General features: G+C 49.8%; 7 protein-coding genes across 7 annotated transcripts; 2 read left to right on the top strand and 5 right to left on the bottom strand.

Moving 5' to 3' along the window:
• Positions 1-383: 383 nt before the first annotated feature.
• Positions 384-2121, bottom strand: N7496_007497 (uncharacterized protein; the record flags this gene model as incomplete). Its single annotated transcript, XM_056700426.1, has 5 exons — positions 384-962; positions 1020-1361; positions 1412-1593; positions 1654-1871; positions 1937-2121. 5 exons carry the CDS (start codon positions 2119-2121, stop codon positions 384-386), a joined length of 1506 nt encoding a protein of 501 aa, XP_056555839.1.
• A 621-nt stretch (positions 2122-2742) lies between these two features.
• Positions 2743-4451, bottom strand: N7496_007496 (MFS transporter; the record flags this gene model as incomplete). The annotated part of the gene is made up of 5 exons (XM_056700425.1): positions 2743-3959; positions 4011-4070; positions 4132-4189; positions 4253-4273; positions 4326-4451. The coding sequence occupies 5 exons, from the start codon at positions 4449-4451 to the stop codon at positions 2743-2745; spliced, it is 1482 nt and encodes a 493-aa protein (XP_056555838.1).
• A 541-nt stretch (positions 4452-4992) lies between these two features.
• Positions 4993-6696, bottom strand: N7496_007495 (acyl--CoA ligase; the record flags this gene model as incomplete). Its single annotated transcript, XM_056700424.1, has 1 exon — positions 4993-6696. The coding sequence occupies one exon, from the start codon at positions 6694-6696 to the stop codon at positions 4993-4995; it is 1704 nt and encodes a 567-aa protein (XP_056555837.1).
• Positions 6697-7226: 530 nt separating this feature from the next.
• Positions 7227-9042, bottom strand: N7496_007494 (uncharacterized protein; the record flags this gene model as incomplete). The annotated part of the gene is made up of 5 exons (XM_056700423.1): positions 7227-7847; positions 7905-8266; positions 8315-8490; positions 8545-8823; positions 8876-9042. 5 exons carry the CDS (start codon positions 9040-9042, stop codon positions 7227-7229), a joined length of 1605 nt encoding a protein of 534 aa, XP_056555836.1.
• Positions 9043-9682: 640 nt separating this feature from the next.
• N7496_007493 (haloacid dehalogenase superfamily protein) lies at positions 9683-10682 on the top strand (the record flags this gene model as incomplete). Its single annotated transcript, XM_056700422.1, has 3 exons — positions 9683-9699; positions 9755-9914; positions 9984-10682. 3 exons carry the CDS (start codon positions 9683-9685, stop codon positions 10680-10682), a joined length of 876 nt encoding a protein of 291 aa, XP_056555835.1.
• A 688-nt stretch (positions 10683-11370) lies between these two features.
• On the bottom strand, positions 11371-12869 carry N7496_007492 (uncharacterized protein; the record flags this gene model as incomplete). The annotated part of the gene is made up of 3 exons (XM_056700421.1): positions 11371-11585; positions 11638-12503; positions 12703-12869. 3 exons carry the CDS (start codon positions 12867-12869, stop codon positions 11371-11373), a joined length of 1248 nt encoding a protein of 415 aa, XP_056555834.1.
• A 175-nt stretch (positions 12870-13044) lies between these two features.
• N7496_007491 (nucleoporin FG repeat-containing protein) lies at positions 13045-15153 on the top strand (the record flags this gene model as incomplete). Its single annotated transcript, XM_056700420.1, has 3 exons — positions 13045-13328; positions 13690-14139; positions 14205-15153. 3 exons carry the CDS (start codon positions 13045-13047, stop codon positions 15151-15153), a joined length of 1683 nt encoding a protein of 560 aa, XP_056555833.1.
• Positions 15154-15796: the final 643 nt, after the last annotated feature.

Raw genomic sequence — 15796 nt, 5'->3', positions numbered from 1 at the left:
GAGGGAAAGGACAGCCGCTATATTGCTGTTCTTGTGATGTCGGTCTTTGTATGATCCACTGCTTTGCAACGCCTGCAAGTTGGGAGGCGTCGGTGGGGTCGTCGTTTGGGCGAGGAGATGGGCGGGAATGGGCGGTGCGGGAATCAACAGTGTTGACAACTGCCGATTCCCAGTCGCATTCATGGGTTATCTAAAGGTGGATCGCAAGTTTGCAACGTACATATTCAGCTCGCCATGAAATTGTACCCATCAGGATCAGGACTATGTATGGAAATAGGAGGCAGATCCGGACTAGCCGAGGAAATACATCTAGAGTGGGTGTTTAGACTGCTACACTCACGATGAGGCTATTTGATGTACATCAATTTCTAAGTCTATATGATTTAATTGAGCAGGCTAATACGCCCAGCAGTCAAAGAAGCAATAATGGGCATGTAGCTACCAATGCCGGCCTCTTTAAGCACTTTGCAGTGCTCAACTCGTCGTCGTGCGGCAAACTGCGTCTCGTTGATCTCCTTGCATTCGCCGAAAGGTCCATACGCATAGCGATGCTCTTCAGACCAAGGGCCTTCACCAGAAACAAATTGAATCCAGCAATTGCGCATTTCCTGCCCGACTGCCTGCGCGGCAGGGTTGAAGGACAGGTCGACCCCATCGAAGAGGAATAGAAGATCCACCGCGTGATGGGATCGGCTGGATGGCTGCCACGGGTTGGACTGGTCAACAACATACTTGTAGACTCGTTTGTTTGCAGCTTGTAGCTTATTGGAAACGAGCTCGACGGGCAAAGTGTAACGAGCGTCATTGACAAGGTCCAGTGCGCCTAGCTTTGCAGCTGTAGGACGATCGGCCACGACTTGGTATAGTTTGCGCAGCTTGGTACCCCATTGCTTCTCGTTGTCGAAAGCCGCGGAGATAGAGTCGCCATCCAACAGCTCAACGCCATTCCGCCAGATCACGGACTATGAAATTGTCAGCTGAAATTGGGAAAATTCTTTGTGCAAGGACGTTGGACATACCTCGTATTCTGTATCTCCAATCATGAGCTCATCCACTTGCTCAATTCTAGTCTCCCAATTCTCCAGTTCAGGCTCTTCCTGTATCCACATTGTGTTGACATTGCAGTCTTTCAATGCCTGGATCAGTACTGGGACGGATGACTCTCGAAGTGAAGGCTGGCCCAATTCTTGAACCTTTGTTTCGAGTGCCTTAATGAGACCGTTGCCTCGCTCCACGGGCAGTGGAGAGGACAGGTACAATGTTCCCGATGCAAGGACGGCCCGCTTCACGGGGGGTCCAGTGATGAGGTGGGCATGGGTATAAATTGCGCCTGCGCTCTCACCAGAGAGCGTAATGTTGTCCTAGATTCAGTTAGTAAAGATAGCTGTAGTCAGGATAGAAAATTACTCACAGGATCACCGCCGAAAGACGCGATATTCTTTCGCACCCAATCAATACCAAGTCGCTGATCCTTCAGAGCCAGGTTCTTTTCTTTACCGTCTCCAAAGCTGAAAATATTGAGACGATAGTTGATTGACACAAAAATGATTGGCTTTCCTGCTTTGATGGAGTCGGTCACGATCTTTGTTGGGTCTTTTCATTATCCTGTTAGCTGCTGTGTTTGCTTCGATGAAGATCGACTCGGGAACATACCACAGATCTTCGATTGAGCAGAGCAAAAAGTGACAATTTGGGAGCCTCCATGGATCCAAACAAGTACTGGGAGGGCCTTAGTTTCCGAGGACACCGGGGGACAAGTAATCTCCAGATTCAAGCATTCGAATTCATCCTCGACCTCCGGGGCAATGACAAAGTCTTCAGGGATGCGCAATAGGTGACGAACATCCACGTCGACCTGAGGACATCTGGGCCTGTATCATGCTGTTAGAGACCCCAATTCAGGATATGAGACAAAGTAACCGAGGGATAAACATACCCATATTTTGTAGCGTCAACAACGGCGCCAGCAAAATTATCTACCGCGATCGCCCTCTCGAAACGTGCCGGGACGCTAGCATATTTAATTCCTAAGAACTTGTGAATGGGGACACCTTCGGCATCACTCTCATGGCCCTTAAAAGTGGCATTGAGAGTCTTGTGTTGAATCTCTGGAGCCGACATGATGGTGATTAATGAAAGGAGGAGTCACAAGTATGAAGCGTGCAAGTATGTACCAGGCTAGTATACACAACGACCCTGGGGAGGCACGGCTAATACAACCCTCTTCAATTCCCGAACTGCCCGCCTGGCGCCAGAATCGGCGTGATTTCCGCCCGTACTTTTCCAGTTTGGCTGTCGTGGGGCTTATCGTGGGGAATCCACCTCGTGGGGTAGCTTCTACAAAGGTACAAGTAGTTACTCCACTCTATCACCCGGCAGGACCTGGAACGGAATGTTTGGGAGTTTAGGTTTCTTGGTAATAAATTGCTAAGAGGCATATTCAATGGGCCTGAACTTTTACTGGCAAAGAATTGCCGGGTCTGCTTGATTTATCTGGCGTTTTGCTCTTGGCTAACTGATTTCTTCGCCTCTTCATCCCAGCATCATAATCAGGCATCAAGGCATATATTTTCTCCCCGGTGTAAGCGGGGTTCTTCTTTGTCCAACCAATAAGAAATGCATAATATTAATGTTTGCCATAGAGCAGAGATCTAATTTTGTCATCACTATATGTACAGTATGAGGAGAGAAGTACGCTGGTAACTGTGTCAAGGACAGAAAATGCTGTAGTAACAATGCATGCTACTCCGGTATCGATTGATCTTGTTCCGTTGGAGGAGACGGCTTCTTACCAATCCAGCCTCCAATGAATAACAAAACCGGGATTGCAGAAACACCAGTAATAAGACCCATGGCCCATCCCATAGTTCCCCAACCAGCATCCTGCCGGATAAATCCTGCAAAGAACGGTCCGATCAGACTGCCCGCCGCAAAGCCCATATTGGACACACCGAATGCGAGCGCCATGGCACCGCCACGGCCAAAACTATCGGGTGACTCGTCTTCTTTTTCCTTGACGGCATGGAAGACCTCTGTGACAAGAGGCGGCATGGCAACGGCCAGACACAGCCCGAGTAACGCTAACAAAACACAAAGAATGACCTTGTGATGCATCGTGTTGTCGGTCACTAGTCGCAGGAGAACGGCAACCGGAACAGCACCGATGAATGCTCCCGTGGCAAGATAACGGGGTGAACGTGGGTATTTATCAATGATATACCCGGTTATGGGGTCGGTAAGATGGGGGACCATCATCGGGATGAAGATGAGACCTTGACCCGTCTGCTCCCAACCGAAAGTTTCCTGCACGAAAAGAGGAAGGACACTGTCGAAGGAGGTCAAAACCAAAGACACAATAAAGTATCCCCAGAGCGAGACAATCAGACGAGGAGAGCTCAGCAGAGTCATGGCCTGTCCAAGGGGACTTCGAGCCTTGGTTGACTTCTTTTCGGACGTGTCAGATAGTGAGCTATTCCCCATCACTGAAGATTCGGATGCAGCCTCCGTCGGTGTCTTTTCCCCGCCATTCTGCTCCGGCGATAATGGCCTTGTCTCAGGCGTGAGCCATCGTGCAGCATGTTTCTTCTCGATCAACACCAACCGTAGAAGGATATCGACACCGATCAAACCAAAGGCAAGACCAAAGACAGAATAGTATCCACCATGTTGGTAGAGGACACCACCTAGAAGTGGACCAGCTAGTGTGCCAATACTTAGAGACATAGACACATATCCAATAGCCTGCCCCAAGCCTTCTTTACCAACAGTGTCCACCAGCAGTGCGATGCCAACAGTCCAAACGACAGCTGCGGCGGCACCTTGGAACAGACGGCCCGCAATCCAAAGACCAATATTGGTTCCAACACAAAGTAATGCAGTCGCGGCAGCTAGAAGGACTAGACCGACGAGGAACGGCCATCTTCGAGACCCGGATCGATCAGCGAGATAACCTATTATAGCTAGAATGGGTGTCAGCATAGGATGTACTCTGGATGGCAAGAGAGACGTACGAGAAAAGGCAAGCAATGCTGCAGAGTACAATGCCAGGAGAACTGATGTCCAGGTTTGAACTATAAAGAGCAATGATAGTTAGTAAAATCACGTCAAGTTGAAATAAAAGAGGTAGTGTACCTTTATTTTCCGCGAGACCAACTCTGCGCTCCAAGGCTGTAGGCGTAACAGGCACGATCTACATCAAATATCAGTCTAGCAATTCTTATATGTGTAGCAACAGCAACGAATTATCACATACCAGTCCATACATGAAGATATCCTGTAATCAGTCAGTAAGCACAAGTTCTCCAGGGCAATAACTGGCTACTTACCGTGCATGCAGCAAAAGAGACGGTAAATAGAATAAACCATCTCGCCGATCTTATCTCCAAGAACTTCGGCCGCTTAGATTCATTCCCACCGTGCAGGAAGCCCAGGATTTTACTCCATGAGCCCATAGTAGCAACAAAGAAAATGTAAACGGAATGCGGGTCCCAAACGACGTCACATGGAGCAATCCAAAGTTGTAGAGTTGAACAACTCCGAGAGTCCGAGATGTTGATTACCCAGTAAGCGAACAAGCAAGACTTCAGCTAACAAGACAGATTTGAATAGAGGTAGCTTGATTCTCTTTATATCTGACCCATGATGGCTGTGAATGGAGAATTCGTGCCAAATTCTGACGGAAGCAGATCTCACCCCGAGGACCGGGACCCGCGGGCTCCGAAGAAACGCGGGCGCCTTTTCGGGCAAATTTCCTGATTCTGCTTGTTTCTTATCAGATGGATTTTAGAGATGCCTAGTTTTAGCCAATTTTTTCGAAATTTTTTGATTTACCTTTGAGACATGTTCAAAGCTTGGCTCATTTAGACCTGAATAGCCTATTTTAAATCCGCTGGAAAGATGTGCATGTGTTTATAAAAGTCGCCGATGACGCTGAATTCAACGAAGACTAGTCCAGGATATAGTGATAACAACAATGCGGAATATTTATCCGTTTTACAACTGCGCCTTCGGTTTCCTACTCTTCAGAAGTTCCTTAAGCTGTCTTCGCAGGATCTTACCACTGGGACTCTTCGGTATCTGATCCAGCACATGGATACCGCCGCGAAGGCGCTTGTGGTTCGCAATCTTCGGATTTAACCACGAGTGGACCCCATCGATGACCGTCTTGAGATCCCTATCCTTGGCCTGACGACTGAGAACAATAAATGCCAGAGGGAGTTCAGTGGCTCTCTCGTCTACCCATACGCCGACAACGCCGGCGTCCTCAATGTCAGGGTGGTCGATCAACTTGCCTTCAAGCTCGCTCGGAATGACCTGCAGACCCTTATACTTGATCATCTCCTTGATGCGGTCTTGAATGGTGACATAGCCCTCTCTGTCAATTGTGGCGATATCTCCGGTGCGGAACCACTTCTTTCCATCCGAGTCGATATGGAAGGCACCCTTGGTAGCCTCGTCGTTGTTATAATACCCGCGAGTCACATTAGGCCCGCGACACCAGATCTCCGCAGGCTGCGTAGTTCCATCTGGGTTCACGGCAGCATCTTCCAGGGTATCCGGGTCCACGAAGCGGAACTCCATGTTGTTGGTGATACAACCCACGCCAGTTTGACGCTTATCCATGCGGTCATTTGGAATAGCAGTAGCCATGGGTGAGGTCTCAGTTAGACCCCAAGACTGGGTGCAAAAGACCTCAGTTCCCCAACCTGACTTGAATTTCGCCTCGAGAGCAGATGATAGCTCATTTGTGAGAGGGGCAGCAGCAGACATGATCCGTTTCACGCTGCTCAGGTCATACTTGGCAACGCGCTCGTCCTTGACGATCATGAGTGCAATCGGCGGTACCAAGGCAAGTTCGTCGGGTCGGTACTTCTGAACACAGCCAAGGTATGTGTCCAAGTCGAACTTGGGAATTACTATCACCGAAGTTCCCCAGGTCAAGCATTGACACATATATAAGTTTAGACCATAGATGTGACTGAATGGCAGGAAAGCGATGGCAGTGTTACGCTTGACCCGTTGCGAGGGAGAGCCCGTGTCGAGCATGTGGGCACGCCATTGTTGTAGATTGGATGTGAGGTTCTGGTGAGTTGTAACAACACCCTTAGAGGGGCCAGATGTACCAGAGGAAAAGCAGATAAAGACGATCTTCTCCGAGGCCTCGGAAGACGAGATTGCCTTCAAAGGAGCAGGGGTAAATGTACTAGCGATATACTCGCATGTAGGCTGGCCATTAACCGGGGACGAGCCATCCAGGAGAATGATCTTCTCAATCGAAGTACCCTTTGCGGCTCTCTGCGCCGTATCAAACAAAGAAGAATGAACAATAATGAATCGGGCCTTGCTGGTCTTGAGCTGAGCGTTGAGTTCCAAGGCTGTCAAGGCTGCACTGGTGGGTGCCACAACAGCACCTGCACCGACAATCGAATGGCATGCGATTGGATACTCGATGGAATTGGGGCTGAATAAAGCCACGACATCTTCGGGTTGGAGGCCAAATGTCTGCTTCAGTCCATTTGCTAGGGATTTTATCCGTTTGATGACATCGCCATACGTGTATTGCTTTCCAGAGAGAGCGTCAATGTATAGGGGCTTGTCCAACGGAGTGTTCAGGGGATTCGAAAACAAATACGAGAGCAGATCTACAGATTCAATCTGTAGATCAGGAAAAGGCGATTGGTAGATTCTCGAAGGCATTGCGGAAAATAGAACAGAGCCCCTCGTCGGTGTCGAGAAAAGGGGGAATAAATTTAACTCAACCCACGTTGCAAGTAACAGCTGATAGCTTGATTTAAGTAGAAAGCTCTACAGATTTTGAGATAGCAATTCTGAACTTCAATGCTGATCAGCTGTCCTCTTCGGCACTCTTTGTCGGATCAATAATCGGGGTCCGTGGTTGTCCGTCCTTTGCCGTTGGCGAGTGCCGACCGAGGCGATCCCCACAACCCCCCAGGTCGCGCCTATAAGATCCCCAGATTCTGGGGAAGCTCCAGCCCCCACTGGTCTTGTTCCGTTTGGTCCACCTCGGCCGTTTCTAGGGCCCTCGGTTTGATTATTCTCGAAGGTGTAGATGCCTAGGCTATGAACAAATCGCCATTCGTACATGATTTAGCGGCTACCATCATATATAATAGCAACCTTAAGCCATGTCCGTTTCATGCCAACTTCAGAAAATGTGAAATTACTCAATGATAGAATTCATGCTTGCTTATCTTACTCTAGAACAATCAGCTTGACTGGAAAGCGACGAAAACCTTGGCCAAATCGTCAAGGGCTACCACGGAGGAGCACTCGTACAGAACACTTCTGCGCAGAGTCTCACCACCGAATGCTTGTTGCACAACATTAGTAATGTTGCCCTTCTGACTGGGGCCATAAATGCGTGCCGAAAAGCCAGTGTCTATAGTTCCAGGAGTAATAGCTGGCCACGGGGCAATTCCATGGCAGAACTTGAAGAAATCTTCAGCAAATGCCTCGCCCACTTCCTTTTGCTCGGGGTTCAGAGATTCGCCGAGGTTCTGGAAGAAGTAGATCACATCGAGGATGTGATTTGCACGACCTTTCCACGGTCCGTCCCAGGGGTTCCCCTCATTGAAATAGTAAACGTACGCACTTCCATTCCAGCCACGGGCAAAGCTGAGTGTTGATGAGTGGAATGAAATATCCGTGAAGAACGTCAGGATAGACAATATCGCCGCGTCATCGGGAGTATTTTCGGAAATTTGATATGCGTCTAGGATGCGTTGGGCGATCTCCGGGTGCGACCCGACGGTTTCCTTCAGCACAGCAATGAATCGCTTTGCACAGTTATTTCTCATTTGCGGCGACAGGTATTCAAAGATGCTTGCCTGTATCGGCCATGTCTTGTTAGCAGAGGGGACCATAGATATGAAGAATTAACTGACGTCAACCTCAGCATCCCCAATCAACAATTCCTTGCACCAGTCCTTCCCGGGGAGCACCTTCGATTCTAGATTTCCAACCTCCGCGTGTGTCACACCGGGGACGACGAGATCGCTGTCGAGAGCCGGGACATATCGCACCGATGGAGGGAGTTTGGTGATTAGCTCTTGCCCAGGCAACTCCAACAATGCTTTGACCCGGTCTTCGGGAGAGGCATCTGCGAGACCCAATGCGGCCATCGCCTTCTGATAATTTTGTTCATGTATCTCGTATGGAAGGGGCTGGATGAGAAGTGATGACCCGCTCATAACGATTGCACGGTTGAACAACGGAGTTTGCGAGTGAAGATGATACGTCACAGATGCTAAAATAATTAGTCCAAGTAATTCATAACTCAATTTGGTATACACACCTGCTCCAGCACTCATTCCCCCTGTCGTGATATTCTCTGGGTCTCCGCCGAAATCGCGAATGTGCTTATGTACCCACTCCAATGCCACTCGTTGATCTCGTAGACCGTTATTGGAATTGTATCCCGCATCGCGCAGTTCCTTGGACGTGAGGAATCCCGGCGCACCGAGACGATAACTAGAAAGGGATTAGCCATTATCCTCCCATAAAAAGAACAAAACAAATCCCTACTTAATAGCTACAATAACCATTGGCAGTCCTTTCTCAGCGGATAACTTGGCCAGTCGAGTAAGATCATATTGTGGCCAGGAATTGGCACCGATAAAAAGACCGCCACCATGGATAAAGAACAAAACGGGTAGGTTCGATGATGGAGTCGCATCCGATGGAACTGCAATATTGAGGTTGAGACAATCGACATCGGATTGGGGAAGTTCCTTCTTCAGTATAGAATGCTGGACATGGCCTAACTCGATATCGCATCCGATGGGGAGGGATAATGCCGTGGGTCTGCAGCCAAGATCAACATAATTATTTTCTGTGAATAGGAAGGCAGACTCACCCGTCTACGGTTGCATCGAGTACATCTCCCTGCCGTTCTTCAATCAACTGTGCATCCGCAAAGCGATTTTCCAGAGTCGCGTATTTGATGCCCAAGTACTGAGTGACCCCGTCCCCGGATTTCCCCCGAATCTGCCCCAGTTTGCTTGTAGATAAGGTGGTTGCCATGGTGTTGAGAACTAAATGTGCGCTCTGTCGTAAGGAACAAAAACCACAGATAATTTCAGAAATGTGTGCTTATCTCATTCTTCCCCAAAAGAATTTCCCCCCACATGGAAAGGGGCATCCTTCGGACTTTATGTGTCCAGCCACCTTCAAGTGGGGTGGAATCCTCCGGGGGATTTCCGCTCTTTTACGGGTGACCAACTGCCGGGGAGAGGAAAACGATGATTAAGGTTATCCATTATTGACCAGCGTGCGTTAGCTAATGTTGGGGTGCAGAGGTATGTCAGGACTGTCATTTAAGTGTCATCTTCAGTCATAAGTAAGCATCGCACTCGAAAATCTATCCAGAAAGAGAAGCGGTGTGTGTCAAGAAACATGCTGTTTCAATCTGTCCTCAAATTGACCCAGAGTTAAACATAGTAGCTGTACTGTAAGATGGCTGTTCAAACTGCGGTGTTGACTAATTTCCAGGCGATGCTCCAGCGAAGCTAGAAAGTACAAAAGTTATTTCCAAAAGACAGCTATACTTAGCTGTGGGCACACTCTGATCACGGGACCTCCGATAAGAACCTTCCCCCGCGGGCTTATCGGGCAAGGAACAGTCTTTCCTCCTTCACAGACTGTAAATAAACATCAATTCACCATGTCGCTGAAAAAGGAGTACGTACGGCTCTGTATCGTATACCACCATTCATGCCGCTGATCTAGATGGCAGAACACCCCGCATCCGAGCATGTCTCTTTGACATGGACGGTCTCTTGATCGACTCCGAGGACCGGTACACTCAGATCACCAACGAAGTGCTACAGATGTATGGCAAGCCCAATCTACCCTGGTCAGTCAAGGCCCAGCTACAGGGTCGACCCCAACCCGAGGTACGTACAAGCATTGGCACGTCCCTCCCCTCACAAATATCCAGAATCTAGCACTCACAACTCCCATAGGCTAGCAAGATCTTCCATGACTGGGCCCAACTCCCCATCACACCAGAGGAGACCTTCGCCAAGCAGGCGGGCTTGCAAGCCAAGTACTTCCCCCAATGCCAGCCACTGCCAGGAGTTCCCGCTCTCCTGTCCAACCTGGTATCCACCCAATCCACCGACGAGCCGGTGTACATCGCCCTAGCCAGCTCGTCCAACAGCCGAAACTTCAAGCTCAAGACCGACCACTTGTCCGACTTGTTCTCTGCTTTCCCGCAAGTGCACCGTGTCCTCGGAGATGACCCTCGTATCGGCAAGGGACGCGGCAAGCCATTGCCTGACATCTATCTCCTCGCTATGGAGACTATCAACGCCGAGCTACGCAGCAAGGGCGAGACCGAAATCACGCCCGCAGAGTGTCTCGTCTTTGAGGACGCCGTTCCCGGTGTCGAGTCTGGACGTCGTGCGGGTATGCAGGTGATTTGGTGCCCGCACCCCGGTCTTTTGGAGGCCTACGAGGGCCGCGAAGAAGAGGTGCTCGCTGGCCGAACTGGGCAGCACAAGGAAGAGGAGAAGACCGAGGCTGAGAAGGAGGCTGAGGAGTTGCAGGCTTGGCGGATTCAGGGTGCGGGTGAGCCTGGTGAGATTGGTGATGGGTGGGGTCAGCTTGTCAACACCTTGGAAGATTTCCCTTACGAGCGGTTTGGAATTCGGATTCCCTAAAGCTCTGGTAGATACTAGTGTAAAAATGCATACGCTTACATACTATTATAACAAAAAGCTTTGAAGGCGGACGCGAATGGTTCAATATTAGTATTTCTTCGAATAAAAGCCTATTGGGCCGTTGTCTATTCCCCATCCAAGTCGAATGACGAATAGTCAAAGCCACAATGGGTGACTAAGTACCCTATGCGGGTCAATATGGATCTTCAAAGCTACAATTAAATCCCACGGAGTGCCAATCTCTTTGTTGTCAGACTTTAGTCATTCGAGGCATTATCTTATCGACGTCTCCTTCCCACCCGAAACGAAATCAGTATCGCAGCACCGGTGTGAGATATTCCCACCTTTGGTTTGCGGGCTTCGCTGAGGAAGGTTGTTTCATGTTCGCAATTGGTTCTTCGCAATGCCTGCACTTGAAGAATTGCATCAGACGCAATTCTTCATAGTTTGAATCAAGAAGGATTATCCGGTGACTCATTGATATCGAATAGCTATTGTAATGATACCCTCGTTCTATCGCAGAACGATTGCGGAAGCAGTCCGGCTTCTTTTCCCCGGACCCCGAAGTAAATGGCAGTTTCTTCCCTCCTACGTCCCTGGGAAGTTGGCCGTTTGGTCTTCCGGTTTGCATCAGGATAGTGAGTTCCCTCGCTCTGGAGATGTCGCAGCGATTAAGCCTGTATGGCTCTCAATCATCTTGTTTCGAATCTTCATTTGCATTTGTATCTTGTCCGTTGGACCCCAGGAAAGGCATCGACCACACCTTCAAGCTGTTATCAGCCTGACTGATACCCGAGTCTAACTCGCCTTCCTCCGACGAATCATCCGAGGCTCGGTGCCTCTGACCAGAGCAGGTGGCAACCACGTTACCCATGGCGTGGAATACGGTGCTTGAAACGGCATCTATCTCGTATTAGTACTCGCAGAAGTTCAAACTGGACTCGGAAATCCGTACCGTCGTGCACCTTAAACTCCCAATCCGGGTCTTGTCCACCTGCGGAATAGATGGGATTCCTCCAAACACGCATCATTCCGTCTGTGCCTCCTGCCCAGACTTCATGAGCACCATCAGCCCCAGCAGAAACGATATCAATATCCATTCGCTGATTCGTTATGGCCTTGCGTCCACCAAGATAACCCAGCATCTGGCCCGTGACTCGAATATCGTACACCAAGACTCCATCGCTCTTGCGCTCCGCAATGTACAAATACCGACCACAAGGGCTCCACGATAATTGGGTGATACCCCTACCGCCAATAGCGCGATTTGCATCGGTCTTTGCAACGTTAAAGGTACCAAGAAGTTCTCCAGAACCATTGGAACTATACAGTCCCACATGCCTAGTGAATGTTCCCGCGGCTAGAATTCCATCGCCACTTGGGTTGATCGCCAATGCCGACACAATGCCTTTCATGCCGACTCCGCCACCGACAATCTGTTTGCGCTTGCTGGGAATAGTCGGCATCCACGAGACAGGGCCGCTGGTTCCTGGACGAGATACGTCGAAAAGACAAATCATACTGTCAGAGCCTGTTAGGAAATGTGTTCCTCCCAGTGTGGATGGGTAGATCATAGAGTGCGGAGTGATGTAGGCCTCAGTTGTTGGATTGACCAGGGAATAGCTAGCCACGGATGATGGAGCAAGTGTCGAAGCTAGTCGAATAGGATGATCACGAACAGATGACAGGAATAGCGTGGTTGAGGGATCCTGGAGGCTGTAAAATGGGTAGAAAGCTGTGGCATAGGTAGGTTCTGCTGAAGGAAGTGTAGAGTATGGAGATAGATGGTGTGTAGAGGTCTTCTCCAAGAGATCTGGTGGCCTGTTTGAGCATTAGAATGGGATGAAACAAAGGATCATGAAACATAAAACACAGAGAGAGGACAGTGTGATGCATGAACAGACTGTACATGACGTATAGTGCAATAACATAGGATTGATACCCTTTAGCTATATAAAGACGAGGCGGAATATCCCGATGAAAGATGTTGCCGGCAAGTTCCAGCTCACGAACCACTTACAAGATATAAGATCGGATATGATGGTCAGCAGAGTTTGCTAAAAGAGTAGTTCCATCAGGACTCCACTGAACAGATTTGAAGTAACCATCACGAGAGGGCTCGGACGATTCTCCTGTCTCCGGGAGCGTCGAAGCCACACACACTGGTGAGCCATCAAGAATATCCATTTTTGAGAAGATCTGACAAGTTCATCCACGAGATATAGATATTTGACCCGCGTTTGCTTTCCTCGAACGACATCATCGACGACTCATCCTCTAGTCAACGACCTCAAACGAGAGGGCACACGCGATTGCTGCCTAGTCCCAGCCGCCTAATTTTTTTTGCTTGGAAGCCTTCAAGATGAAGAAAACAAATAACCCGGCAATAACCCAGAGAAGGAGATATGAGAAAGGAAAAGGCTGGACTGGTAAACATCAGACTCTAAACACTTCCGCTCTCCACCAGTTACAGTCCTCGGAACAACAATCGACCGTCCCGCAAATCTTATCGGCAGCACCGCGTGTTGTGTCTCAACCGTCGCAAAGCAGTCCTGCATTCCAGGCGATTGGGAACATGTTCGCACCCAAGACTACCGCGCCTGCTGCAGGTGCGCTGACTATCAGCACCACCCCGACGTCCTTGTTGTGAGTTGTTCCCCACCGCGTCCCAGAAAAAGTCCCATTTCGGCCAGTCCAGCGCTCGTCTGCCACTTTTGAAGCTTCCGCAAGATCTTCAAGAGCTCAAACTCACTCATTGGATACTCCGCATGGGACTTCCTGGTACTGTGATCTTGGTTTTACTTGTTACGTGAATCCAGAGCACAAAACCTCCTGTTAGTGCCGACAGGTATCCACCGGGTGATGCCCAAGAACAAAGAAACAAACCTTGTGGATGCGGATAAGCAGCCTTGACACGGTTTCATTGGCTCTTTGACGATCGCAGACTGGCAGCTACATTTTTCTCATTGGAATCAAGCTAATCTTCTCACTTTTCATCATTTCGCAGTGGCACCGCAAACACTCAAAATACACCGGCTGCGGCATCGGGCACGACGGCCACCCCAAGTCTTTTCGGCAACACCACCTCCACAGCACAGGCAAAGCCAGCAACCAGTCTATTCGGAAATACCCAACAGTCATCAACCACGGGATCAAGCATGTTTGGTACCCAGCAGCAGCAGAGTGGATCTACCCCGGCCCCAAGCATGTTCGGTGGCCAGCAACAAACTGCGACAACCACAACTCCTAGCCTATTTGGTGGCCAGCAGCAGCAGACCGGGACAACCGCAACCCCAAGCTTGTTTGGGAACACCACATCCACAGCTACCACACAACCCGCCGCGACATCCGGTCTATTCGGAGGCACAGCGGCTCAGACTCAGCCAAAGTCTACATTCAACCTTGGGGGCTCTACCACTGGGGGAGGCCTTGGAGGAGGTCTTGGAGGAGGCCTCTTGTAAGTGGAACACTCAGCCTTTCACTGTTTCTGTGGGGTCGCAACTAACGCCTATGGTCTAATAGTAACACTACCCAACAACCTCAGCAACAGCAACAGCAACCCGCGAAGCCCTCACTTGGCGTTTTCAGCAATCCAGGCGCAACTCAAAGTGCTCAGCCCTCCCTACTCGGACAAAGTACCGCAACGAGCACTGTTGTCCAGGGTGTGAAGGTTGATGTCAGCAACCTACTTCCCACCACCAAATTCGAGAGCTGTTCCGATGAGCTTCGCCGAGAGATTGAGGCCATAGACAATGCCATTCTCAATCAGATGAAGCTATGCCATGAAGTTGCAGACATTCTCCCCACCATCGAGTCGCAGGGCGCCTCAATCCCCAATGATGTGGACTTTGTGCAGGGCAAGCTGGAGACCATTCAACATGCCTTGGAGAACGACGCGAATGATATTGACCAGCTGCGCGGTCTAGTCGCCCGAGATGCATCCGAGGCTCAGGTTGCATTCCGCGCTATCGATACCCTCAAGCTGCCCCTTCAGTACCAGACGCCGGGCGGTGGTGGCTGGTGGTCAATGCAGGACCAAAAGGTTGCCGATCGATCCTCTCTTCGATCGACTCGCAAGAACACCCTTGCGCTGCCAGATGACGTGGAAGGAGATCCGGCTACTGCCAAGAGTGTGAACGGTGTTCCCGTGAACCTGGTGGACTACTTCTCCCAGCGCTCCGATGAGATGAGCACTGTTCTTGACCGCTACAAGGGCACCATGAAGGAAATTGAAGATCACCTGCACGGCGTGGAACTCAACTTGAACCGCCAGATCAACGAGTTTGTCAGCAAGTCTCGCGATGGGGCGAGTGCCGGAACTCCCAAGTCGGTCATCAATGAACTGGCTGGTGTGCTGGGCGATGTGGAGGCTGGCATCATCGGTGTTGCGTCCCGTCTAGGGAGCGTGCAGGAGCAAGTCCAGGAGATGACACTCGGCCCACTGTCGGCGGAGAGTCGATTTGGGCACTGAGCGGGAAGGGAAGTTGTGGACTTGTTGAGTATCTGTACACTAATTCAATGAATGAGCTGGCCTTCGGTATGCAGAGACACCAGGTCGGTTAATGGGTTACGAGATGATCTTTCCGAAAAAATGGCGTAGGTTTCAAGTATGTACGGAGTAGAGTATGTTACAAGGCTTCTAGTATGATAAGCCCCCTATTATTCCCACGTACATCGCATACGTATACAAAGTAATCAAGGATTATACACTTAGGAGCTCTACTCTATACTAGCGTTTTGACTCGTGATTGATAAGGATGGCAGTACGTACTCTACCAACTGCAGAACCCGAAATAGACTAAACTGATCAGCCACCCGCAATTGTCTCCAGAACTCAAGAGTCCTTGACAATCTTAGATCCACCAAAAGACCGAACTGGCCAAGCAGACCAAAAAAAAAAAGCAAAAATGCGCAAAAGGCCGCCACTCTTGCGTGATCGACCCGCTCGGCTCGACTGGCGGCAGCTAAACTCAACCTCCTCCACTTTTCCCCCACGATCAACACATGAACTAACTCACGGTCACCCATCCCTGATAAATCCTCCCTGCAATATCTCAGTCAACTATTAACCAGCGGTGAAGTTCAATGCACTCCTTTCAAATCCTTCCCGTCTC

This window comes from Penicillium cataractarum (genome assembly GCF_028827025.1).
Source record: "Penicillium cataractarum strain IBT 29864 chromosome Unknown utg000005l, whole genome shotgun sequence".
In the NCBI taxonomy this organism is placed as follows: domain Eukaryota; kingdom Fungi; phylum Ascomycota; class Eurotiomycetes; order Eurotiales; family Aspergillaceae; genus Penicillium; species Penicillium cataractarum.
Note: the sequence above shows the minus strand (reverse complement) of the source record. Positions and strands in the feature narration are given on the sequence as shown.